The sequence below is a fragment of the Electrophorus electricus genome, chromosome 11, assembly GCF_013358815.1.
Source record: "Electrophorus electricus isolate fEleEle1 chromosome 11, fEleEle1.pri, whole genome shotgun sequence".
Classification (NCBI taxonomy): domain Eukaryota; kingdom Metazoa; phylum Chordata; class Actinopteri; order Gymnotiformes; family Gymnotidae; genus Electrophorus; species Electrophorus electricus.
In genome coordinates this window covers 6,757,991-6,785,613 of record NC_049545.1, presented here as the reverse complement: position 1 = coordinate 6,785,613, position 27,623 = coordinate 6,757,991, and the positions used below count along the sequence as shown (strand labels likewise).

Below are 27,623 nucleotides of genomic sequence, written 5' to 3'. Positions count from 1 at the left end.
ACTGTAAATAAACAGTGGAATCAGTCTCTGTTAATAAATATGGAGTATTTGAAAATACCTAGCTAAATAACTGCGGCCACAGAAAGATGTCACTTTCTAGACTGAGGTTGGATGCGCAGTATGCTAATATCGCAACGCAGATGGATACTTTGCGATCTGCGTCGTATATATAGGCATATAGGCAAAAATATGGCCATTCTGCCCTGATAGGTTAGACTACTTGACAATAGCCTAGTACAGATGCGACAGTCGGAGCTGCAGTGTTGAATCTAGCTAGTGTGCACATGCGTAGTATACAAAGGTTTGCAGCTGTGTATTCATCATCAGACTAGAGAAAAGAGGGAGGTGAGTATGCTAGCTAGCTAATTAGGAGCAGACGAAAAGGCAAGCAAATCTAAATACATTTCTGTCACGGACTTTCTAGACGACCACTGTAGGTTTATATAGCCTATTGAAAAACGATAAACGCCATATGAGTAGCACGTTAACGTGAAATGTTCAGTCACAGGAAGCGTTAAGTTAGCTGGATGGCTAACTAATGACATCACGGAACTAATGAAGTTTAGACTTTACGTTACAAAGTTAACACCACGGTGTGACACGGTAGTAGCGGCTGCATAAACACGGGTAGCTCGCCAAGCCATGTAGGTTGAATATTATATCTGACATTAGATGGATAGCGTTAGCTAACTTTTGCGACGTTGTGCTTCCACGAATGTAACCTAAATTAGCTAGTTAGCTATCTACCTCACTATTTATGTAGCTAGCTAGCTAGGTTAACAAGGTCGCTATCTGAAAGTTGGCAGTCGTTAACGATAGCAGGTTTGCTTTCTCGGAGGTTTAGCCACACTAGCTAGCTCACGTACACTTCAGTATGGTAACTGTAGTAAGAGGAATGTAGTTGTCAGGAAGCTAGCGTTAAGATAAGTAACTAGTTTGACATCGTAGTATACATTAGTTTAGGATCAGCCTTAAAATGCTCTAGTTTGTTAACTTAGTTAGATTAAGATGATTTGGCAGCTAATTATGAGCCGAAGTATCTACTGGCAAAGGTGCAAATGACCATAAAGCGGAGGATCGGAGCTTATCCAGGATTTCGCATGACCGTTTGTAATTGTAATCTTTAATATTGGAACATATTATATGGACATAATCTGTCAGCTGTTTCACTAGTACAGCTTGATGAACCTATACGGGATGCAGTAAGAATTGTTCCAGCCATAAACTAAACGCACGGTAGCGTTAGTGGAAATATAGCACTATCCGATCTGTTTTAGTTTAACACAGTTAAGATGGTAAAATTAAATAGCTCTGTGGCATGTTTGAATAAAATGACCAGTTTAAAATATGTTTTCCTATTATTATCTTATTGAGTAAATTTAGCACGAAGCACTATGGTAATTTACTTTTACTCTATCTATCTATCTATCTATCTATCTATCTATCTATCTATCTATCTATCTATCTATCTATCTATCTATCATATATATAAAATAAAAAAATTCACCAGCTATACAGAAAAAAAATACTTAAGATTTAAGGTTTAGTTCCTTGATGGGGCATTGTTATACTTGAGGCAGAATTTAAAAGTTAGAGAGGAATGCCATTTTACGGCATATATCAGTGTTAGGCTAGTCGTACTTCAACGGATAACAGTTCTCTTACAATCCTTACTGTTTAATAACAGTAATATCTATCTTGGGTTGGTTGTTAGGTTGTAATATTTGAGGTTGCAACAGAATGCGGCAGACCATTATAACTTGGGACACAGTGAATGGAAGATCATCTTGGATCACCTGTTTTCAAGAGTTTTAAATCTAAAGTCCATTTTCAGTACCTGAATTTAAGTTTCATGTTAATCAAGATTAACATTATTCATCATAACTGTGTTCATTCCATTCATATTTGCCTTAGCTTAATGAAATCAATTCTGTAATTATGTATTGTTTTCCCTCTCAGACATAAAAACGAATTAAGATGACTACTTCTTGGAGTGATCGACTTCAGAACTACTCGGACCTTCCTGCCAACATGGATGGCTTGTCTATGAAAAAGTACAGACGGGAGGCCCATCACAGGTACGGTTTCTGGCCTACAGTCATGATTTATAGACCACTACAAGTATCTTTAACCACTCAAAGTGTTTTGTGACCATTATGGCCTATTTTTAAAAGTTGGTATAATTTCCCATAAATTGTTAGACAAACTAATGTCTTTATTATCTTAGACAAGCTTATCCTCTCTTTGAAACTGTAAGTAATATCACAGTTTATGAGGGAATATGTACTTGCACCCAGTTGAAATGAAACAGGTTCTGTATGTGTGTTTAGATAAGCTCAGGTCTTAGTACTAAGTGCTTCAAGGTAGAATAGGGTGGATGTTTGAAGTAAGGAGTCATCAACCTCCATGTGATTGCTTCCAAATTTGTTTATCTGTTTTAAAATCCTGTGAATTCTTGCACAGTTTGTCTAAATAAGATAAGTGTTGTGGTATATGTGGAAATTACATGACCTTGTTGATCAGACAAGAGGTAGAAATTATGAAATGTAGCTCATGTTGCATATAGCAGTACTAGATTTAGGAGAAAAAAAAAAACATTATTTGTTTAGCTTTGTGTGTAGTATCTTGAACTGTTTTAGGGAATATGCAATATCAGTCACCCTTTTCAGAAACATGCCCAGGTCAGTGTTAAAGGATGGCATTAAAGAATCTCACATTTATTGATTAAAAGTCTGCAGTTCTTGATATTTTTAGAGTTACCTTCACATTGCATTGGAATTGCTTGATGGCTACATGAGATTATATTAGCAGTTACAGTGTGCTATGCCATAAGAAGCTGGACTTGATTACCCACACATTATACATGTTAATTTGATATGACGTTAGTACAGTAGTAGCCTAACTTCTTGAACAGACATTGTAAAGTCATGGTAATTTCAAAATAAAATTTCACTGATCATTTTACTGAAAAATATCCTGTATTTTGGATATTTTGTTGTATGCAAGTTTAGATTATGCTGCATAGTTAACAGCTAATAATTTTACAGAAATAGTTTTAATGCAAAATAGAACAATGTTTGTTGTCTCTACACATGTAATTAACTGTTTCTCTGTGGATGCGCTCTACTGTGATTATCTGTATGTAAATAAAAATGTTGTCCATATTGATTTGGAGGTGAGTATGCTTTAACACATTTAAAAAGAATGAAGTGTACTTGTAACATGATTGCATTGCTGTGTTGCTATCTGGAATTTTACTTTATTCATTTAAAAATAGTTAAATAGTGTTTGAGTGAGATTGTATGGAGATATTCAATAAACGTTTTTGCAGTTTCCTGACAATTTCCCTGTTTTATATAGAATATACTCTGTAGAAGAAACTCTTTGCTAGGTGCATATAATAAGCCACGTTTCGATATGCTGAAAAAAGCTCAAAACAACAAAAACGGAGCTCTAAACTGGATACGCTTTTATTTTGTAAGAAAAATGAGTAAAAATCTAATTGTGAGGAACAATGTCAATGTTGTGTTCTTTCTTACGCAGTCCAGTGCACTGCTATTACTGTGCAGTGGCAATAGCCAATGTACACACTGTAGTAATGTATAGTACATGTATTCCTCTATTACAAAGCTTACCACGGGAACTGGCCCAATGTCATCCTGCTATGAGGTACGCCTAAGTTTTGTCATTGACATGAGGTACTGACTTTTGTAATTGATGTTTTGTCCACCAAATCATCAGCACTTTATCTAAAAATGTAGCGGAAAACTGTTCATTCTTATTTACTGAGCACTGTGCTGTGGCCTCTTTTAGGTGTTCATAGGTAGACCAGGTTTTGGTCTTGATGGGATTTCGTATGTATGAGATCTCTCCTTTATTCACTTTTGTTATTTTTCTCTTAACATATCCCCTCAGTTTAAGAACATGTGCATTTCTGTGTCATTTACACAGAAGTATTTTTAATTACATCTGAATAAAAAATTTATAAATTCTTCTATAAAGTGGGCTAAATTGATCATTTGTACCATGATTAAGTTAAATTTTCTTGAATTTGTGCATTAAAATCAGTGAAACATTTACTGAATGTTTTTATTCTTTTATTATTCAGTGACATTTACTAATCCACTTAGGCCTAGCTGTTATTTTAAATTAGTAATTAACTTTTTAATTTTTTTTTTTGTTTTTTTTGTTTTGCTTTGTTTATCATAGATTGCTTGGTTCTGGGATTAAAAAAAAAAAAAAAGCAAATTGACACTGAGTTATAAATGCCTTGAACTATTTTTGAAAGTCTGTACAGTTATAGTACATTTCTCACTATTGTTTTGCTAAGAAATACATGTTGAAAGACCCACAGGAAATACCTTGAACATGGCAAATTGCAGTCAGAGTAATATTTTCTTCATACAAATTTTGGATTTCTGTTTTTGAATATCATTTGACACATCTTTTGACAAGAATATACTAAAATATGAATGTTTAATTATGTTCTATGTAACAATGTAAAGTCAGCCCACAGTGATATAAGGCCCATACCAATATGATTCCAACCCAGCCTCACTACCAGTTAGCATCATCGTTATCACTAGTTACTGATGCAATACAAGTTAATACCATATTTTTATATTTGGTGTCGCATGCAATGATATTTATGATATTTAGTATTCATGTTGTGTCCAGAAATCTCACCATGTAAAACCTGTCATATATTAGTGTCCGTTTTCATAATAGATAAACTTTTTTCTTTTTTAACAAAAATATTCTCTCATGTCTTCTAACAGCTAATTTTCCCTTCTACATAATTTTTTTTAATGTTTAATCTTTTTTTTTTAATGTTTGCTTGTTTAACTGCTGCCAGCACACCCAAATTTAAACCTATTTCATTTAGTTTCCACACACAAAAATACTTATTTTTACCAAAAGTATTCCATATTATGTTTGCTAAAAGTTAAGCCTGTTGCCTACAACGCTGATGCAGAATATATTTACCTACTATTTAATGTGTGTGAGTCCTGATTATATTCTTTGCATCCTCAGAGTTTTTGTCAATAGGAGCTTGGCAATGGAGAAGATAAAATGCTTTGGCTTTGATATGGATTATACTCTAGCAGGTAAGTACTGTGGCTTTTTATGTATCATGTGTAAGACATCTCCGTCAAATGTAGGACTTCCCTTAGATACTATATGTTTATTAGTAATTGATCAATAATAATTTCTATAGTTAACAGTATAGTTGCAATGAATATATTGCATCAGAGTTTTTCAAACTGGGGCATTATGCCAGCATTATGTTGTGCGGTGACAACATAAGCATAGGATGTAAGCATGGTTTTGTAAATAGCTCCCATCTTAAAATGGATCGACTCTAAGGAGGGATATACTGACCTACAAACAACTATTAACATTAACATGAAGGGTTGTAATTTCATACAGTGATCATAAAGGGCCTCTGATGAGTATTTTCCTTTACTGCTTGGCAACACCAAGAGGCTTAGAGATTTTATGGCATGTCTCACAAGGTCAGTCATTTTGTAATCAGAATTTTGTGGCAAGGTTTGGGTTAAAATGGACAGTGATGGTCTTGGGTTATATGTGGTGGGACAGGGATACTTGGAAGGATAAAAATTGTTCATATCCATTGCAGTAATTGGATACACACAAACTTATAATAAATTCTTGATGATTAAAAGGGTTTAGAGGTTATTCCGACATATTGCTGACTTTTTTTTTTTTTTCTTGCTCATTTTTATTCAATGCCAATTGAATAAAATTGTGTAATTATTTGATTACACAATACAGATGTAATCAAATAATGCACACTTGCATGTCACAGAATCTGTATATGCTAATATGTGAAATGCTTGTGTTGGTTTTATTCTGGATAATATATTTGTGCAATTATATTTGTCACAAATATTTTACTATATTTACTATATCTTTACATATGGATTGTTTACAGTATATAAGTCTCCAGAATATGAATCCCTTGGTTTTGACCTGACTGTGGAGCGACTGGTGTCCATTGGTTACCCACAAGAACTTCTGAATTTTGTCTATGACCCTGCCTTCCCAACCAGGTAAACTTAAAAAAAAAAAACCTCTTCTTTTAGACTGTTTTTTAGGAGTTCCATGAAAAGCTCACTATATCACACTGGAATGTAGGAATATTTGTTGTGTTATGTGCTCATAATTAGCAACTACATTTTTGCCAGTTTAATTAAATTAGATTCATACAAATTATATTATTTACAGAGGCCTGGTATTTGATACTTTGTATGGCAATCTTTTGAAAGTGGATGCCTATGGTAACATACTGGTGTGTGCCCATGGCTTTATCTTCATGCGTGGGTGAGTGGCTATGATTTTAAAACTTGCATGTGTATTTCTATGTTCATATCTGTGCTGTAAGAGTACTTTACCATCCAACAAAAGTAAGGATAAAATAAGACTGAATATTCAAGTATACCCCAGTTACAATATAATTTCATGATTGTATCATATATCAACTCTATTATTGTTTTTGCTTGCCATTTCTCTCTACTCATATGGACTAGGCCAGAGATTAGAGAACTGTATCCAAACAAGTTTATCCAGCGTGGGGATACAGAGCGATTCTACATACTTAATACGCTCTTTAACCTCCCTGGTAAGGGATTTCATCTCGGACCTTTTCATTAGCAGAAATTAAATGAATGATAATTACTGTTCTCCATTAAATGTGTTCTCTATTCAGAAATGTGCTTTTCTCACCCCCAGAGACCTATCTTTTTGCTTGTTTGGTTGATTTCTTCACCAGCTGCTCCAGATACACTAGGTTTGTTGATACTTTTGTACTTAATTTCATGATTAATCCTTTCTTCAACTCTGAATACTCACAATTTTTTTTTGCCCTTTTCTATTTTGTAAAAAATATTTTTGTATTAATCCCCATAGCTGTGAGACTGGTTTTAAAGATGGAGACCTCTTCATGTCTTTCAAGAGCATGTTCCAGGATGTCAGGGATGCTGTTGACTGGGTACATTTCAAGGCAAGGAAACCTAAGATTCTGTCTTTTTAAAAGAGATATTCACTTATGATTTAACTTATGACCATGACATGTTGGTAGATATTTTATGCATTTCTTAGGGCTCACTGAAAGAAAAGACAGTTGAAAACCTAGAGAAATATGTCGTAAAGGATGTAAGTATATACAGTTGTGTTGTTGCATTTATTTGATTAGTATCTAGTGTTAGGTCATGTGCCGGTCAGTGATAGTAATTTTTTTCCTCTAAATTAAGGCCAAGCTGCCTCTGCTCCTTAGTCGCATGAATGAAGTGGGCAAAGTATTCCTGGCCACTAACAGTGACTACAAGTACACTGATGTAAGTAATTCTGCCTGCCCTCCACTCATAATGACTGTGCCTTGTTGTAAGGTTCAGTTTTCAGGAAAGATGAGTTGTCCTTTGACTTATGTGCAAAATTGGTTTTGTAATGCACATTTTAACTTGCAGAACCTTCCCTTTCCCATTATCCTCTTAGAAAATCATGACATACCTGTTTGACTTTCCTCATGGCCCAAAAGTAAGTGAAAACTATTATCTTTTAATGGTCATGTATTTTACCACAAATTTATACAAGCTTTGTTCAAAATTGTCACACAGTACAAGCAAGAAAGGTTGATTATGTTGACTTTAAGTAATTGATATAGTTTTACCAGGTTAATTAATAGAGATTTATAAAAACAGAGGAGAGGATTAAATATTGATCTCTGTTAATGACATACACGTGGTTCTAAATCAATTGTTTGTCATTGTCAGTTAGGCACACCTCATCGGCCTTGGCAGTCTTACTTTGATCTCATTCTGGTTGATGCCAGGAAGCCACTGTTTTTTGGGGAAGGCACAGTACTGAGACAGGTGGATACGGTAAGATATCGCAATCCTGTTGCGTTCAGCAGCACTCAGAAGCCTCTCATCCCAGTGATGGCACAACCCAGTTTGCATTGTCAATCCCAGTTCCAGCCTATATGTAATATAGTAGTGTTATGCGGTTGGTACGTGGGATGTGCATGAAACAGTTGTGATTTATTTATTAATTCACTTACTTGTTCTTGCAGACCACTGGGAGGCTGAAGATTGGAACTTACACTGGACCTCTGCAGCATGGAATTGTGTATTCTGGTGGTAAGTTTACGCATCGCATCAAATTAATTTAATAGACTGTCAAATGTTTGTGTATTTATTTGTGTATGTACAGAAACAAATTTACAGTTGACGTAGGATGATTGAGAAACTGTGCTGGACTATTTATAGGAAATTTAAGAACATTACTGTTAACTGAACATGCCTTCTCTCTGTAGGTTCTTCAGACATTGTATGCGATCTTCTGGGGGCTAAAGGAAAGGACATCTTGTACATTGGTGACCACATTTTTGGAGACATCCTCAAGTCTAAGAAGCGGCAGGGTTGGAGAACTTTCTTGGTGATTCCTGAGCTAGCTCAGGAGCTGCATGTGTGGACTGACAAGAGTGGTGAGTGTCATGATTCTGAGAGTCTCTGTATGTGCTAATGTCAGTTATAGGGGATTATTCTTGGTCTCAATTTTCTTGTGTATATGTTATGTAAATCTTTTAAAAATTGTCAAACAAACAAAAAAACATTCTCCATAGTACATTTGGTAGGAAAATATTGGCTCTACATTTAAATTATTTCTGCAGGCTAAATCTTTTGAAATATTGAAAATGTTTAATGCTGTAAAAGAGATGAAATTTTATTTATTTGAGTTACACATATTGAGGAATAGTTATGTAAAGCAGTTTGACAAATGCACAACTGAAGGTTACCATCCCTCCACCACTTGAAAAACATTTAAAGCAATGCATGGCTAAAGTAGCCCCACAAGTTCATTCTAATTTTGTCATGTACTTGGCATAGACATCTGGAAATATTTCTTTCAGACTGAATACATATCCTAGTTTTATTTTCCTCATGCACTTCTATGGTGTTAGGAGGCATTAAATGTTGCCTCCTTCTACTATGGTGAAATTGTGTTATGTTTGCTAATAGAATTTATGTGAGCTTTGATCAGAATGCAAGAGGAGTGCTCCTTTTTCAGTGAAGCACACTTTGACAGGTGGCATTACCACACATTGGCAGAATCTGTTCGTGTTCAGCACAATTCATTTGATTTCTATGGGGCCTGTATTATTCAGGTCTTTCATAATGAGGATCAACTCTCATGTGAGGTTGGTGTTTGACTAGTCTGAGATGTAGGACCCGCTGCTTATTCTGCCTTCTTTTAAAGCTCTTTTTGAGGAACTACAGAGTCTGGATATTTTCCTGGCAGAGCTCTACAAGTAAGTGTGTGTGTGTGTGTGTGTGTGTGTGTGTGTGTGTGTGTGTGTGTGTGTTTTCAGAATTAGAAAAAGACATGTAACATTCCAGTGACAGTTTGAAGTCACTGTACATGTAAATTAGAGGGTACACAATCTTTTCTATTTTAAGAGGAACAGGTCCGTTCATCTCTGACAGTTTACTCATCTGTCACTGTGCTTCCTCCCTCTTCTCTCTTTGCTCACATCTTGATCCTGCCCCTCTCCACTCCTCTGTCCTTCCTTTCATTTCCTACAGGCATTTGGACAGCAGCAGTAATGAGAGACCTGACATTAGCTCCCTCCAGAGGAGGATTAAGGTCAGGATAATGACCTTATGGACCTCATAGGCCAACATGATTAAAGGAACTTAACAGGCCATTCAGTTAAGATGTTTTATTGTACTTAAAATTCATAGAACTCATCTGATCTTCACAGAAAGTGACCCACGACATGGACATGTGTTATGGGATGATGGGTAGCCTGTTCCGTAGCGGCTCCCGGCAGACTCTCTTTGCATCTCAGGTGATGCGCTATGCTGACCTGTATGCTGCCTCCTTTATCAACCTACTCTACTACCCCTTCAGCTACCTGTTCAGAGCTGCACATGTACTGGTGAGAAAACAGACACATGTGCACACATCAACCTACTGCAATACTATTTTATTTACTTTTTCAGAGGTGAATATGTATAGACAAGTTTGAGCTTCTGTCGGTTTTTCCTACAGTAACCCACATTCAAAATGATAAATTCTCATGTTGTACTATTGTCTTTTATGCTGTAATGTTACTCTTGGTGATGAAGCTTTGAGGTGAATTGTTTTTGTTTTGCCATTCTCAAGCTGATTTTAAGCAAGTTCTTGTTGCAGGAGGTATGTGTATAGACAACAGATGAAGCGTACATCATCAGTGTGGGTTTGAGTGGAGAACGTATTGTGGGCAGCATGGCTTTATGCACCAAGGTCTCTCATTTCTCTTTCAGATGCCTCACGAATCCACTGTGGAACACACTCATGTGAATATCAATGACGCAGAGTCACCCATGGCAACCCGTAACCGCCACTCCGTGGACTTCAGAGACTATGAGTGTAAGAAGCACCAGCTGACCCGCTCTATCAGTGAGATTCAACCGCCACACCTGTTTCCTCAGACCCCACAGGAGATCACCCACTGCCACGATGAGGATGATGATGAGGAAGAAGAGGAAGAATAGGCAGGTTGTAGACTTAGTCAAGTGAGTGCCGGTCTTCTGTAAATGTGGTTACAAAGAAATTGGCTTGTTCATCATGGTGTTTAAATAAGCCATAAGCCTTCAACTATATACATTTAAAAAAAATTTGTTTTTCCGTTGTCTGTTCCAAAATCTGGTTATATTTTTAGAAATGTCGTTTAGTAAGTATAAGAAGCTTCGAGGGTGCCTTCTGTTGTTCAAGCTTCATTTTGTAAGTGAGATTCACTTTGGATGCCCACAGTGGAACCCTTACCAACCAGACTCCTTTCATTTTCACCCATGAGAAGGCCAAGTTCACTTGCAATCAGAGCTTTGCTTCTCTGAGTCGTAACAATGTAAATGTTCCATTTTGCGTACATGACTAATTTTGTAACCCATCACTATGCCATTTGCATGATTGTGAGGGATCAAATGCAACATTTGTCTTACAGGGCCAGCATTTTTTTTTTAGCAGACCTTTAAATAGCTGCATGCAATGGCTTTAGGTTTCAGGTGTTAAGTGAGCCTCAAAATTGCAACCATTGTGGATGATGATGCATTATTCCTAGATTCCTCACCACATCTACCAGAGCCTACCGTAAACAGTGTTGACTCATAATGAAGCTTCTCCTACTTAGATTTCCGAGTGTATATTTGCAATGCATTCTACATTGCAGAATTAAGATGTGTACAGCTTTTATCTTGCTGACTTTGTTCATTGTTTCCATTATAGGAAGGTTTGCTTACTATGGTACTATTACCTATATGGTTCATTGTTAGTATTTAGTTAAGTACTGTTTTGTCCAAGAAGCTGGAAATGGATTACAATCAACAACTGTTATATGCATCTGAAATGAATGCAGCCAAGATTTAAATTACTCTGCAACTGCACTAGACTGGCAACTCTGTCTAAGCAGCCATAACAGTGGAGTTTATGGTATTTGTTCTCAGCATGCAGATTTAAGACTGCTTTACTACCTAAACTGTAGAAGATAATTTGGGCCTCTAAATCTGTGTGTAGCTGTGCACAGTACTGGGGAAGACCTGCATTGCAGCTTTACAATTTACTTTTTTGTTATTATTATTTGCTGTAAAATTGCTGTGCTGTTTTTAATGTCCTTTTACTTGAGTGCTTACTTGTGAAAATTATTGCTTGAACACTGTAGTCCGTGCCATCCAGTACTGTAGTGATTAGAAGAGAGAAAGCTCTATCTTTACTGAGGTCCACTGTTCTGATGTCCAGCATGTCATGGACACTAAAATGTGTACCAGAGGGAGAGAATCTGAATTGTACTCATTCATGTTCATCAGGAGCAAATTCTTGACTGTTGTGCTGGACTAAAGCATACAGATATTGTTCCTCTAACTAAACCCTGTGCATTTATGCCCAGTCCCACAGGAGACTGTTTGTACCACATACATTCAGTTTATATAGATGTAAAGTAATCCTATCAGACATACTAAAATTATAACAGGGCTAAATATTATGTAAGCAGCATGGATTTGTTTATTTTGAGTAGAAACATTTGTTATTTAAATGACTGAAAGGTAAGATGTAGTATGTTGCTTTGTTCTTATCTTTTGCTTTGACATGTTAACATGATGCACTGTTTAATGCAGACATACAAATGGATGTTATCTATTCACCCTTAAACAATCTCACTAGTATTCCTGAAAATATACATTTAATTGCACTGAAACTGGATGATTTTCCCTGATTGCTCTGATATAGGCTGATAGCAGCTATATATACAGAACCAAAGAATGCTTTGGCTTTATGCCTGTGCATGAGTTTACTAGGTCTACATCAGTCATAATGGCTTGTAAATTTATCATGTATCGGAAGGGCACAATATTTGAGAGAACGGTGGCTTACTTGGAGTAACTTAAGTTTCTTTAACCTAGTTAACCTTCCACCAGATGATTTTCACCTGTTGTTATATGTAGATTAGAGGTGTGATCTCTTTATCCAGAAAGGGACATTCTTTGATGGAGGGTCTATATGTATATTTTTCACATTCTAATTTGGTTTAAGCTTTTTTTTATTGATCATTGTGCTATCGGTGAGACTGACTTTCTGTTGTTTTTTGTGCCTGCACAAAAAAAACCCAGTGTTATCAGATGTGTCCTAAGTACAGCCTCATTTCATCATAGTGATTTAGCCTTGATTTCCAACCAATGATATCACCTATGAATCACTATAGGCGCAGTCTTCCCTTTTTGGGGGAAGGCAGAACATGAATTTTGATATGTAATTTCCCAGTGTCAGATTACACATAGTGAGTGCAATCACCTAAACTGCTTCACTTTATTGCCCACAAATTTTAAAGCATGTATGAGATTCTGTAAGAGGATACTGAACAATTCTTGCAGATGCAGCTGTAGTTAAACAGTGACGGTGCATTCAGTTGTAATCATGTTGGTTCAGTATAGATCTGCTCATTTGCCTTTTTCCTCACTTGTAATATGCTTGAGTCACAAGAGACGAGGCTCACAGTCTGAACACATTTAAATGACTGAAGATTAGGTGGTGACCTGTAATTGTGGATCACTTGTTTAGTTTCCTTTTTTTGCTGTTCAGTCAAATGTTTGCATGCATGTTAGATTTTCACTAGCTTTATTTTTCCATAAGAAACTGAGAAAAAAGGATGGATTATGGGTAACATATTTCTAATATGTAATGTTACTGTAGAAATAAAGCCAATTTCCCTCCTAAGTCATCTGAGCATTGCTTTGTGTCATATAATGCTGTGTAATGTCCAATTTTAAACAGCATGTGAATTGTGCATTTGGCTAATAGATAGTCTTATGGAGAGAATAGTGGGTGCTGCATCACCACCTTGTGGCATTGCAACTAAACAGTACCTTTGATTCCCCAAAATGTAAAATTCATACTACATATTTTTCACACTTGACCTTTGCCAATGTTTTTATCTGTTCTAAACATAATTATCTAGATGCTGTAAATCTAACACAATAAACCTAGTCTTTTGGGAATCTTGGTAACCTGGGACCTTGGGGCATTGCCATACAAAGCCAGGTATTATCTGACCCATTTCCAGCCTTAATTTTGAGCTGTTGCTGTTTGTTACCGCTCTGAATGATTTTGGAATGTAAGAATACACAGTTCTGTTGCATATTACAAAGAGTCCCCTGTTTTGTTATTTTTGGCTCCCCCCCCCCATTTTCTTTATAGTGTAAAACATAAGTCTGATATATTTTTTGAATAAAAGTTGCAAGCAGATGTCAAAACAATTATTTTATAACAGCAACTATATATATAAAATATTTTACACACAGACGCTATAGTATTTTCTTGTTGATAGTTTGTATGTACAATACAATGCTCTATTCTCAGTGCCTTTACAGTATTTCTATAGACATTCAGGATTCTGAATAGCAGCAATATATGATGGACTTAAACCATATCTTTGAGCACCACGTTTCTGAAGAAATGTCCTCTGTTCTGTCTAAGGCAGGCCATAACGATTATATAATCTGTAGAACATCTCTGAGAAAACCTCTCCTACACTATGGAGTACAGTTGAATATGTAGTTTGGAATACATTACACTAAGCTTTGTAACAGGAATGCTCACTCTGTTAATGTTTATCATATGTGGATCCCCCATGGGTTAAAGATTCAATATTTTATCAGTAAAAAAAAATATTTTACCACAAAGTCCCATCATATACTTTTCCTACTCTAATGGATCTAATCTGTAACACCTCTAAACTTTACTCTTTATCGATCTATTGAAATTCTGTTTCCTGTTACCAAGAGCACTTGACAGTATGAGAGTTATTTATGTTCCTGATTGTCCCTGCATAACAGATACACTATTGCACTGGCAGGTTGCTACATATATACTTCAGACCGAGACCCCAGTTGTATTCCATATATGTATAAAGTATTTTTTGAACACAAGCCCTTGAATATTTTAAGTGTTAATTACAATATAATGAAATACCAAACTAAATACCATGGAAAAAAAACAGACCTTCAAAATATTTTCCAAATTATGTATACACAAAAATAGATATAACTGATATTTTTCTTCAAACTAAGGAAATGCTACAAGTACCTTTTTCCATATGAAATCCAGCAGGTACTATATAATTAGATTTTAGTATGTTAAAATGTGACGAAGTATGAATGTCACAAGTTACATGATATGCATCACTGTCAAAGTGATTAATCATTAAGTGGTTGTTATATTTAAGTAATTCTGAAGCTGTCAAAATGTTTCTTTTAAATTGGAAGTTAAACAAAACCTTTCAAAATAATTTTAACTGAAAATGAGTTCACAATGTTTTAAACATTTTTAACATGTGGTAAAATCAAAAGCTTATTGTTACGGTATGAGATCACTGTAAAATGTGACATTGTACCTGTTTTCAGAAGTTAAAAAACTACATGAAAATGGTCCTCACATGTAAACATACTGAATGTCTTTGTACTGCAAATATTTTACATAGTACATCTGTATATGTGTAAGACACATGCAGCCTTTACGCAGGCAAACATGAGAGAAGATATGCTTTCATAAATTTAACATTTGTTGCTATTGACGAACTGAAGTTTTATGACTTCAGTTTTATGAGCTTGATATTATCATCCCCAAATGAATACAGCACCCACATCTTTAACACTGGATTGTTGATCATGTTGTAATACTACATCTTTTCTTCTGTCTTTGGTCAAGGGGCTCTTCGGTTCTAGTCTTACAGAAGACCGAACAGCCTCCTGTCAAAGGCTGACTGCTATCTAAATGTAGAAACTGCATAGGGGTTCGTAACAGATATGAAGACACTTGATTCTGTGGGTACCCACCTGCATTTAAACCTGCCAACCCGTGCATTCAAATGCCCTGCCTACCCAGCATAAAAGAGTACTCTGAAAAGGAGTTATTTGAGCTCCTTCTCCTTTTGGGCATGGTTACCCAGAAACATTGTGATCAATCTCCCTGATTTATAGGTCAGAATACCATAGAAAGCCTACAAAGACATTTTTTAAAATAAAAAAGGTTAAACAATGAAATAATTTCCCAAAAGCTGTTATCTTTCTTTGTCAATACTGTATAATTATTTAGACTGCTGTTTCCTCTATTATAGGTTTAAAAATTACCCCATCAAGTATCATGTTATAAAATACAATTAATCCTGGCTGCCATGCCTACCTTTCTTACACATAATCCAGAGCACTTACAGTTTTGTTCTAACCAAAAGAACAATTCTGAGGTAAGAAAAATGATTAATGACAAACTGGACTGCTTATCCTTGTATGATATCCATCACTGTCAAAGCTGGAATATACACAGCATTATAGCACTGTGGCAATTTCATGTCAGCTCTGTGACCATCTCTTGTAATGAGAAGTCCTTGCATTCCCATGGTGAGAAAATGTGATGTGGCAGGAAGAGTCATTCTGCTGAAATATGAGTCAGTGACATCTTGAGGCTCTGTTGTTTCTCTGTTGTTTGATGCAAGTGCAGTATGATTACAGCATGAGCGAATGAGTCAGGAAAGTGAGGCTTATGGTTTCTAGTTCATCCACTACCACAAAATTTGCACATCCCATTGTGTGGTGGGTAGATTTCCCTCGTGCCCTCTTATTCACTGTAAAGTCTATTAAAAGTGTAGAAAATCAGAGGATTCAATTGAACCCAAAGAAGCTGCCCCATGAAAGCTTCCCACTCAGAAACAACTCCTAGACTAGTGGTGGCTCACCTCGCGTGGAGTGGCCTTTACACAGTGCCATCGCAGTGTGCACTGTGGTTCAGCTTGTACGCCCCTGTCGAGTTCTGCTGTTGCTGCAGGAGCAACGAGGCTGACTGGCCCCCCCCCCCATCCGGTAGCTCCGTCAGCGTCAGCTCGATCTTGGTGAACTCGCTGTCAGAAGACTGAGGCGTCTTGTCCATGCGAGATGCCATGAGAGCGTTCTGATACTGCTGCCGGGTCACCTGTGAAAGGTCATTTCCAAGACATGACGATTGTTTTGACATTTTAGTTAAGCTGTACATTTTAATTACATTTTTATTTTTTTTTTTTTTATTTGTTTGTTTTTCCAGCAGGCCCACTTCATGTTTTTCTGTAATAGGAACACATTTGTCAGCTAAAATTAAGCTTATGTAGGGAAAGCGTAAGTATGGAAAAAAGGGGGGAAAAAGTCAAGATTCAAACCTTAATGTAGAGCAAGTCAGTAGCTGCTCGAACCGAGTAGTCTGGCACATAGATCTGCAGGAAGGCATTGAGCTGGTTGTTGCTACTGCCCAGTGTGGGAGTGAGAGCTTCCATGCGGTCATTACGGTTCACAGAGTCCGAGTGGTTGAGTCCAAAAGGTCTTGGAGGTGACTTATTCTCTGTGTAGCAAACAAAGAGGTCTAAGGTCATCTGGTGGTACTGCTGTGATATAAACAAACAGTAGAGATGGTTATCATCATCTTGTCCTTCAGGTGCTCTTAGTACCACTGGGAGATGGATGCATTCTCACTCATGTAGCCTAATGTTGGTCTCGTGGAGTGTACTGGTTTACATTTGAATTTGAATTTGGAGCAATTGAAGAAATATTTCTCATTGCGAAGCTTTTTAATGAAAATAAGATTTTGTTCTCCACTGCTTCAAAAATAGATCAAAGGGTGTCCACTGGGAAACATTACACCAGTCATTCCACTGGAATGTATATAATCCCACTATCCCAGGGTTAGATGTCCATAAAAAATATGACTTTAGAGTGACTACTAAAACTGAATGTCTGCTAGTGTGTAAAATCTTAGGCAACAAGAGTTATGAAAATATGTGGCACTAAGATTGAGTTTATATAACTGATTTTATGCATTGGATGGACAAACACTTTGAGCACCAACAGATCTTTTTCTCAGGCAAGTAACTGAAAGAAAGTAAACAACGGTGGCTTAGTGAATATACCTCATGACCATACTCCGTTTACCTACAGCATAATTTAGGAACAGAAAGAGAACGGAAGAGTGAGTGACGGTGAAATGGAGGAGTAGAAGGGTGAGTACCTGGAGAGCCTGCAAGTGATTCTGCCCTGCTCACAGCAAATGTTCTTGACAGAGAGAGTGGAACTAGAGAGAGAGTGAGTAAGAAAGAAAGAAAAGGAAAGGGTTTGAGAGAATTTACAAAGACATTAACAATCAAAGCCGTAGCAAGTTCAGCAGTTCATTCAGAGCCGTATACAGTAGCACAGTTAATCAACTGAGCTCTACTCAAAGATTTCTAATGGCACTGGTGAATTAACAATTGGAGACAATTATGCACATCTTTACATAACATAATCATACAAAATAAAGAACCATGTACAGAAGCTTTTAGAGATGGCAGGACAGTTCTAAGCCAGCTGCCAGATCTGACTATGTAACAGTTCCAGTTCTAGCATAGTCTATCTTTGCCAAGCCTAGATTCTGCCAGGTTTGTGAGTAAAAAGCTCAGCTGCCGGACAGTGCAAATTAACCTAAGATTAGCTGAATTGCCTGCCAGCAGAGCTAAATAGAAAGAATCAGCACTTCCTCAGCTCAGGAGCACTGTTGGGGACCAGTAATGCTGGTGTGTGTTTGTGTGTGCATGTTTGCGAGTGTGTGCACATTTCTCCATTACTCAGACCTGGTGATGATGTTAAGGCCATTATTCCATAATAGGAAAATGGCCCTGCTTTAAACTTCATTCCCTCCTTGCCAGCCTCAACCTCCACCTTCCCCTGAGGATAAACAAGAGGAGAAAATCAGAGTAATAATATAGAAGTCAATTTTAGCCATACAGTTACTCACCATGTGTCTGCAGTTTTGTTTGAATGAGTCCTAAACCTACTTCCTTTTGCCTGATATAAAAAAAGAACATTTCAAGGGGAAAGAATGCTTTTATAGGCTGAGATTGATGAGAGCAGAGCTCTCAGCCTCATGCAATCAGTCTGGTCAGTGCTACAGATAATCTCAATGTAGGGTAACATTTATGTTTCACAGGAAACAGATTAGGTACATGAAGAATTGTTCATTTGCCCAGTTGGGTATGAAGTGTATGAGAGGGCTGATCTAAAGTTCATTTTGAAAAGGGTTTACTTTTTAACATGTTTAACACTTAAAGAGTAAAATAGCTCAAATGAGTTAATATACAAGTTTACAAGATATTACAAAAATCCATAATGCTACTAGGTATAAAGTGCTACATGGTGATGAGGCTGTGTGCATGGTCTTTAAAGAGTCAAGGACGATGCTTAAGTTTTTTTTTTTTTACTCATTTAAATTCAATTTCGCTTGAAAAACATATATTCCTAATACTAACAATTTATTTCCTGATTCCTTGCAGTAACATCAGTAAAAAGAATTTTCCTGAGCATTCTATAGCTGGACAAATAAGTAGCAGTAGCTAGTTTTAGTGTGTTATTGTTTGGGGGATAAGGAAGCAAACTTGGCCTTTGATAGATCTAAATGATAGCATTTGAGAGCAACAAACATTACATCAAATGGATGCAAACATTATAATTAAAAGGTAAAACTGACAACTGCTGATCCAAAAAAGCAATTCTGTTTCACAATTAACTCTGATTTCTGCATAAAACAGACTTTTCAATACTTTTCTCAAAAGTATCGCAAAAAATAATCCTTTAAGGCCGTGACACAAAGTATGTGTTGCTAACCTGTAAAATGAGAATGAAGTAATCCACGGGCTTGTTGCGATGAAAGAGATAGTGCTCTAAAGTTTTCTTATTCTTGTCATCATACTTGAGCTCCTGGACAACATTTGGATGCTTGAGCAAACGCAGGAGGATTTTCTCAGACATCTGAGCTGGACCAAACGGCTCAACCTCTAAAGAGACATAAAGGAGAGAAAGGAAGAGGAGAGATGAAGAATGTGAATGAGTCTGATTACTCTTCTAATCTAGCAAACACACACACACACTATATATATATATATATATATATATATATATATATATATATACACACATACACACACACACATAAACACATAAACACAGACACACGTGACATCAGTACCAGTTGCTAGGAAACGCAGGGTAGCCAGCAGGAGCTGGGGTGATATTTTGACTCCAAGCTCACTGTCTGTTGGCTTGAAAGCTGAGAAATCCTGCTTTCTCTCCCGATGAGCTATCTTCTTTTTTGTCTTATTGTCAGCTTTTATGGAGAACAACAAAAAGGGCATATGAGAAAATCTACATAAATTCTTAATGATGTGAGCAATGCATAATATTTCAGTGTTATATGTTTGGATGTACAATCATTACTAGCTAAATTAAAACTGTGGACTTACTGTACAAATCAGTCTCATCCAGAATCTCAGACTTAATGATCTCCTCAATGACATCCTCTAATGTGACAATGCCCAAAACTTCATAGAAAGGGTCTCCTTCTCCTTCATTGTTCACCCTCTGGACAATAGCCAAGTGGGATTTACCTGCCAAAAAAAAAAAAAAAAAAATTACAAATGATTGTTACATACATGTGGAAGATATTTGGAAATCAGCTCAGCAGCATCAAATCAGGCCATGTTCAGTTTAACATAAACCAACACTTTGACCCATGTAAGCTCTGGACCTCCTTACATATAGATTAATATTCATAGAACTTCAGTTCCATGTATGTATGGCAAAAATGTGTACTGAAAATATCAGCTCCTGGTTTCTGAGAAATGATGAAACTGATGATGCTAAGAAAGAAAGTGTTCAAACAAAGCACTCTTGGATTAAGTCGCACAGCAATCCATTGCATTTTCTTAACTAATCTCCCATGGTTCCACATCTGGTTTCCCAGGACCCCTTCAATAAGCTGCTTAAAAAAATTCCTGCCCAGCACTGTCACCCAAAATGTTAAAGAAAATTCTTTTCCTGTTTCTCAGCTAGTGATCATTTAAAAGGAATTTTCCAGGGTTGGAGCTAATATTAGATGTAAAATGAAGTTTCCACTCCAGTTGGGCGATGCTCTCACCGGCATGACAATAGAGCAACCAGTGTCAACATGAAGCTTCTCTAAATGCCAGCACCAATAAGGGCAAACCTTCAGACATTTCTGATCACTTGTTCTGAGAAGTTCTATGCTGGCCCTGTTGTGTAAACAGTGTAGATTTTACTCTGTGTGTCAGAAAGCACAAAAGGAATAAGCAAGTGAGGTTCTTCTGAGTAAACATCTAGAGCCATCTTCAAAGATGCACTCAAAACCTCAGAGACTAGATCAACTTTACACTTGTCAAGTCCCCAAAGAAAGACGAAAAAGAAAAAACATTTAGACTCCAGTAAAGAAGCAACACTGTTTCAAGGTAGAGTTGTTTCTTCCTCTTTCAGGCAATCAATAAAGCAGCATGTTTTGATTGTACAAAGCCAGTGACCTCATTAATGTAGAACAAGAAACAATGATGATCAGTAGGATCAGTATAATGAGACACACAGAGTGGATGGCATCTTTTCTCCCTGGGATAAGGAACCCAAACTATTACTGGTAGTGTAAATACTAAACACATTCTCATTTGCCTGCACAATAAATGAATATATAAAAAGAGATAGGGTTGGGTGAACAAGTGCCCCAAGATATAAAGCATCTTCTTAAAAAAGATGTGTGCTGACTATTTACAGAGTCGTCCCTGTCTCACAACAAGTGACAAAGACTTTGAGTTTGGCATGGAACAGATTCACAGCGTCTCCTCAGTAATACCACAAATGTTCTCTAAAGCCCAAACAGAGAAGGAACTGGTGGAGAATTAGCCTCTGTTTTAAGACCCTGGCCTGTAGACTACATACTTGTATACATTTTGCCCATTCCCACTTTATTTATGGAATGGGATTTTTGCTCAAATTTTTTCCATAATGGAATTTCCCTATAAATAGACACTCGAACTGTGGGTGGTGAGTCCTTGATGTCTTTTTTTAATGTAGCAAGCATTAAGGCAATGGGAAATGTGTCCAGTGTCTTTAGAAAATGTCTTTATTTATAGATAGTAAGTGATAGATAGAGAGATAGAGAGATATTCTCAAGGGACCAGAAAAGATTTATATCAGTAAGCATTTTTGTCACATTTCACCCTGGAATTGAGAATTTGTGTGGAAGCAGTGATGGATTTACCTCCTGTTTCTGCTCTGTTGAATACAGCACAGCAATATTAATATCCACATTTTATTCATCAATATGTGAAACATTAACTGAATAAACTGAAGTAAGCTTTCATTGTTCTTAGTAAGAAATGGTAATAGCAATTAGGCTCTTGTCTGAGGAACATGGAAAAACTTGGAGACAAAGGACAGGCTCTAGATTACTTCTGCAATTTAACATTTTATGTGTTTTTTAAGGGACAGGGAAACAGTTATTTCCAATATTCGATTTACTGAACTTTTCTGTAGCTAACATCTTTCTAAAATTTATTTTCCTTTAAAAGAAATTGATCAAATAAAACAGATCAAATAAATGGAATTGGTCAAATCTGTAATGATACAGATAACGATCAGTGCAGTTACTAGCGTGAGTAAATCCTGCACAAAAGTGAAATAACATGAGTTTCTAAGTTTCAAGAGAGTAAAAAGGCTCTGCAAATTAAAAACCAACACTGCCATGGTCTCTGTATGCTTGGAGAGGGTTGGTGTTTACATATAAAATGGGACGCAGAACCTTTTTCAGTGTTCTACTACAGACAGGTTTTAGGATACAGGCTGCAGTTTTCCCACATAACCCACATAATATCACAATGTTTAATGTTTTACTGGTAAAACTTGTTACATATTACATACATCACAATAAAGGCATGTTTATCATCATTACACTTTCCAAGAGTCAGGGACAATTCCTAACAGATCATTACAGAATGATAAAACATACTAGAAATAAGTACTTTATTGAAACCAAAGCTAAAAATGTCACTTATTATTAATCCATTTGAAAACTGAATGTTTAGCTTATTTACAACCACTTTTACGTTAAATCTTCCAAATATGCCCGAGTTTGTGAACATAAATGGCTGTTAACCCTGTGAATTCCTGACCCTGCTTACAGGATTACACATTCCAACTTGGCAACAATCTGTATGCAAAATACCCTCCATCCCTGGGAATTTCTTTTTATTACAACTAGAGTCACAAAAAACGCTTACTGTCAAAGTTGTGTCCATAAATATCTGTAAATAAAAAGGCAATACTTAGAGTGGTGTTAAATTATTTGAGCACTGCAGATTCTGTGGAGAGGTTTAATGAAAATAGAGCAAGCCGAAGCACTTGCATCCTGCAAGGTTGGCCCCTGTACTGTGGGACATCTATTTGTTTCCAGTAAATACAAGCTAAAAGGTATGCAGAGTCATGACAAACCCAGACAAGGAAATGCTTATAGAAAGTCCTTTACACAGCATATGTGTGGTCTTCTAAAACAAGCTTTGTTGATGGACTCAAGCTTGACACTGTAGAACATGCACACAATTGTTACCCAAATCTGTCTGTTTCCTGTTGAGCCACCATTTGTGGAATGCGAGACTGTGTAAAAGCCAGGCTACCTGAGACCGAGTACATCACTGGACAAACGTGTGTAATGAAGTAACTGATGAAACATAACACAAACCATTTAAACATAATGGAGCATTGTGCATAAAGGTAAACAAAACCCACATGTCTTATAAAAAGAGATCAACAGGTATTTATTTATTTTTATCAGTTCCTTGAACTATTTCTAATAAAGGTTTTGTGACATTTAACTAAAAGCTTCACCATGGTCTTAGATGGAGAGTCTGTGCTTGGATTTCAGAAAAGGTGGTGAGCAGGAATTAAAGCTCTGACTGGTTACACAGCACCAGTGGTCCCACTGCCAACTCAGTCCTCGTAATTCTGAGAATCACATCATTATTTTAGTGATCAAAAAGCACTACAGCATTGTAACTTGTAATCTTTAACTAATGTGTTGTGAAAAGAAATTTCTGTTACCTAAAGCTATGTCCACAAATTTCTGATGGCCTTTACTGTGAGGTAATTAAAACAGCAGTGTACTGTACTTTGAATTGAAGGGTAAGAATACACCTGATTACATCTATTCTAGCCAAATACTACAGATAATATAAAAGATACAGTTCATATTTGAAAATGAAATAGAAAAGCTCCAAATTAAAATGTACAGTAAGGCTGTTGCTCTGTTCTCTAATCAGAGTCAATCTATTCAAACTTTACAAAACATACTAGATCCAGACTCATTGTAGAATTTGATAGCCAAATTAAAATCGGATTTGAAATCACCAGATAACTATGGATGATAAATCAGTGTAAAGAACTATAAGTTTTACAAGGATATATTTCAAACAACACAATTTCAGGGCACCAAATGTATTTGGCCATTTGTTACTAACCATAGACATTCAGATGAGTTCACTTACAAGTCATGCTTAAGAGGCCCTATTTGTAGGCTAGGCTTTTATTGTGCTGTGGAATCCTCTGTAGGTGTGTGGCAAGAAGAGAATCAAAGAAGTATTAAATACACAAAAAGGCCATTATGAATATACATCTTTAAAACTATTCAGAAACTGAGCTCAGTAACAGCAAACCACACTGTAGATGAAAGAAAGCTACAATATTTGAGGACCAAGAGATCCTTTCAATATGCAAATCAAAATCCTCTGAGACATCAGGAACTCTCTTCAACATGTAGGCAAAAGTATGCCAAAGTCACCATGCAAAGAAACCTAAAACACCACAATAAAATCTTAGAACAAAATAGGGATGCAAGCCTGAAGAACAGAAAGACTGGCGGTAAGCTAAAAAGTGTCTACAGAAGCAAATAAGCAAAGTTGAACTAATACCAGTGTGAAGGACGATGGAAACTGTGCAGCAAAAAAAAAAAAAAAAAAACTCCACAAAAAGCACTGGCACTGATTGACCACCACAAAAAGCACTGGCACTGATTGACCACCACTGTGGTGCCTAGAAGGGCCAGTAATATATACTCAGCCTGTATCACTTTTTTCTATTAAATTCTGTTTTCTATGACTGTTAATATGACTACTGTCAGGAGCAGCAGGACAAATAAGTGAAGCTCACTCAAATAAGTCAAAACTTGGATAGTGCCTTCGTGACACAGTAACCTACTGTTAAGGCTAAACCACTTGTGCATACTCTGTGACTGTTAATTAACAGACACAATGTCAGCTGTCCAAATGCTTTTTGTGCGATAAAACAGCGTTTATTAGACAACAAAATGGGATTTAATCTAAAGCTGATCCGCACACAAATACCTATAGTTACCAGTACTAAGACATGAATGTCTCTGACTTTGAATGAGACACAGGACTGCACTGTGCAGACATAGCAGCCATGTCTCGCCTCTGAGCCACCTCACTCTACCGATCAGAATGTGAAAGCAGAGCAGAGAGCCACCTACACCAGAGACAACAGAAAGCTGAGCTTTGTGCAATGGCCCTCGGTCAGAAGCAATGCAGCAGTACAACAGTCTAAACAAATAAACAAGCAAATAAATAAATGTCTTATTTTGAACTTTAGACTGAGGTATCTTATTTCAATGCACTGAAACAAATTCAGCCTTTTATTTTGGGATAAAAATTGTGTCACTGTAAAAATATATCAAACAATACTGCAGGAATATTTTAATGTCTAAAACACACTTCTAATACACAATTCTGAAAATATTCTCAGATATCATATTTTCACACACCAAGTGAATCAAAGGCTTCTCGTGTGCAGTAATGCAGAAAATAGTTACTAACTGGTAACTAATGACTTAAGCTGAAATAGCTTTTACCTTTCTTGAACTCCTCTAGCATCGCATCCAACTTAGTATCATTGAAGACAAAATGCAGAGGATGGCTGTAGAACTTTGTGATGGTTTTCAATGGAGTACAGTCATCTGGATCCACAAAGGCCAGGTCTTTAACAAAGAGCAGGTCCACAATGTTACACCTCTCTCCTTCAAATACTGGTATGCGTGTGTAACCACTCTCCATGATCTCGGACATGGTGCTGAAATCAAGGACTGCATCAGCAGTAATCATGAAGCAGTCACGTAAAGGTGTCATGACATCCTCTACAGTTTTAGTCCTTAGTTCTAGAGCACCCTGGATGATGTTGAGCTCCTCTTTGACCAAGTCATTATATGGGTCTGTAACTCTAAGCATCTCAAGGAGCTTCTCTCGATTGTACACCGTCCCTATCTCCTGTCCCAATACATGGTCTAAAAGTTTACTGACAGGATAGGATGCAGGGAAAGTAAGGATCATGAAAAACTTAGTTAAGAATATAGTATTTGCGCCAACAGCGAGTCCGTGCCTTGAACAAATTGCTTGTGGTACAATTTCACCAAATATTACAATTCCAATGGTAGACACCACAACTGCAATCAAACCAGATCCTGCTATGTCATCCAGCAAAATTGTCAATGTGGTATTGACAAGAACATTTCCCAAAAGCAGAGAGCAGAGGAGATAATTTCCTTGACTACGGACTGGCTCAATCTTCTTTGCATAATTTTTTTCTTTCTCAGTTCCACAGTTTTGAACTATCCTGAGTTCCATTGGATCAAGTGCCATCAGCCCTAAATTCAACCCACTAAACATGCCTGACAAACACAAGAGCATGGCAATAAATATCACCTGCAACCAAAAAGGTAACAGGAACTTTTTCTCCTCCACAACAAGCACTTTTGTGTCATGCCCATCGTGATAGATCCAGGTACTTTCGGACCTTGCGTCATGTGCACCAACAACAGCAGGTGTTGCTATGGCAATGCACATGTAATATACTTTGCTCTTCTCCGTTTTCCGCAAGGGTTTCACGTCTATCTCGATGATCCCAGACGTCTTTCTATTCACTTCAACACTGGGAAAAATTGTGATATCAGACGATCGAATGCCACAAGGATGAAAGACAGACGTGTCCAGTTGGTTATGGTTGACCGCCAGCGGGCTGTCGGCGTCGTCAGACACACTTGTTCGCTCGTGCTCTGTGAAGGCAATCTTGGACCACGTCTCGTTGTTAATGTTTTGTCCATAGACCCTCAACTTGACACGAGATCGCTCGCTGACACGCAAATAGCCTTTATCCATGAAGGATACTTCGTCAGTATCTTCAAGTCTGAGACCAATGATGACCGTCTCCTCGGCTACTTCTTTTCCGTTTAAACAGCTTATCAGGCATCCGCTGACAATTAAAAAAATAACAGTCAATGATCTAACCGGGCTAAGCGCCGCCATATTAGAAGTGGGCAATGCAATCCACTGCTTTGCCATGTTGACAATGGGCAGATTTTACTGAATGAAACCTGGATGCAACAATCAGAGAGAATCGGAGTCCGCCTTCATCTTTGCTACGACTTGTCTTACATTAGGTGATAAAGCTGGCATTACTCACCCTGTCTCACTGCCTCTGCAACACGATGACACACCAGCGCGCTCTATGTGAACACTGGTGTTCTTCCACGCCAGATGTCTGCTGATAGACATTTATTTTAACCAATCCAGAAAGAAAATATACCAATAAGGGCGGGAACAATTTGAAATTACAGCAAATAACGTTATTCAGAACGTCTAAATAAGGCGGTCTTAACGTAAATTGCATTGAGAAGTTTTTCAATGACAGATCAGTGATCCAAATGGGAGGCCACAAAAATCAGGGAGCTTTTTCAAGCGGCCAATAGTATCATAGTATCATATCGAACTAATTTTGAGTTTTTCTGAAAAACAGTATCCAGGCATTGATGCTTCAGTGTAGTGGAAAAATGCGACCGTTTCGAAGTGACTTAATCCATATGTACTTTCTTTTACTGATCATATGCGTAGAATCTCAGTTTCTCGGTTTCTTTTTTCCATTTTAAACATTTTATATATAGTCAGTTCCCAGTATAGTTATATAAATATGTGAGAACACACCTTAAAATATCATAATTAATCGTATAATGCATAATTAATCGAAATACAACAGAAATATATATATATATATATATATATATATATATATATATATATATATATATATATATTTCTGTTGTATTTCGATTAATTATGTGTGTGTGTGTGTGTGTGTGTGTGCAATATTCAGTGTTTCCAAGGACTGTGATAAAAAATGACT

The 27,623-nt window shown here is 36.9% G+C and overlaps 2 protein-coding genes across 7 annotated transcripts; one reads left to right on the top strand and one right to left on the bottom strand.

Annotated features, from left to right (window-relative positions):
• The first annotated feature begins 262 nt into the window (after nt 1–262).
• nt5c2a (5'-nucleotidase, cytosolic IIa) lies at nt 263–13,272 on the top strand. Of its 6 annotated transcripts, none has more exons than XM_035531315.1 (19): nt 263–345; nt 1,960–2,078; nt 3,631–3,669; nt 5,035–5,108; nt 5,957–6,074; nt 6,250–6,345; nt 6,552–6,643; nt 6,754–6,811; nt 6,931–7,024; nt 7,123–7,176; nt 7,275–7,358; nt 7,516–7,557; nt 7,794–7,901; nt 8,093–8,159; nt 8,336–8,506; nt 9,280–9,331; nt 9,606–9,666; nt 9,785–9,961; nt 10,329–13,272. In XM_035531315.1, exons 2-19 carry the CDS (start codon nt 1,978–1,980, stop codon nt 10,557–10,559), a joined length of 1,719 nt encoding a protein of 572 aa, XP_035387208.1. In that variant the 5' UTR covers nt 263–345; nt 1,960–1,977; the 3' UTR covers nt 10,560–13,272. The 6 variants fall into 6 exon arrangements, with proteins under 6 accessions (XP_035387208.1, XP_035387210.1, XP_035387209.1 ...); XM_035531316.1 differs by lacking the exon at nt 263–345 and adding an exon at nt 618–644; XM_035531317.1 differs by lacking the exon at nt 3,631–3,669.
• On the bottom strand, nt 12,602–26,937 carry cnnm2a (cyclin and CBS domain divalent metal cation transport mediator 2a). The gene is made up of 8 exons (XM_027022952.2): nt 25,303–26,937; nt 19,844–19,987; nt 19,570–19,707; nt 19,209–19,378; nt 18,179–18,272; nt 17,581–17,643; nt 16,739–16,917; nt 12,602–16,518 (listed from the first exon to the last, which is right to left on the bottom strand). The coding sequence occupies exons 1-8, from the start codon at nt 26,783–26,785 to the stop codon at nt 16,303–16,305; spliced, it is 2,487 nt and encodes an 828-aa protein (XP_026878753.2). The 5' UTR covers nt 26,786–26,937; the 3' UTR covers nt 12,602–16,302.
• Between the last annotated feature and the right edge of the window lie 686 nt (nt 26,938–27,623).

Bases quoted from the DNA above. Each gene is read 5' to 3' on its own strand.
- cnnm2a (XM_027022952.2), bottom strand. From the start codon at position 26,785: ATGGCAAAGCAGTGGATTGCATTGCCCACTTCTAATATGGCGGCGCTT. The intron at 17,644-18,178 runs GTCTGAGTAATG...CTCTCTCTCTAG, and splicing joins GGCCTTAACATCATCACCAG to TTCCACTCTCTCTGTCAAGA. The intron at 16,519-16,738 runs GTTTGAATCTTG...GACCTTTCACAG, and splicing joins CTGACTTGCTCTACATTAAG to GTGACCCGGCAGCAGTATCA.
- nt5c2a (XM_035531314.1), top strand. From the start codon at position 3,515: ATGTCAATGTTGTGTTCTTTCTTACGCAGTCCAGTGCACTGCTATTAC. The intron at 7,902-8,092 runs GTAAGATATCGC...TTGTTCTTGCAG, and splicing joins TACTGAGACAGGTGGATACG to ACCACTGGGAGGCTGAAGAT. The intron at 8,160-8,335 runs GTAAGTTTACGC...TTCTCTCTGTAG, and splicing joins TGGAATTGTGTATTCTGGTG to GTTCTTCAGACATTGTATGC.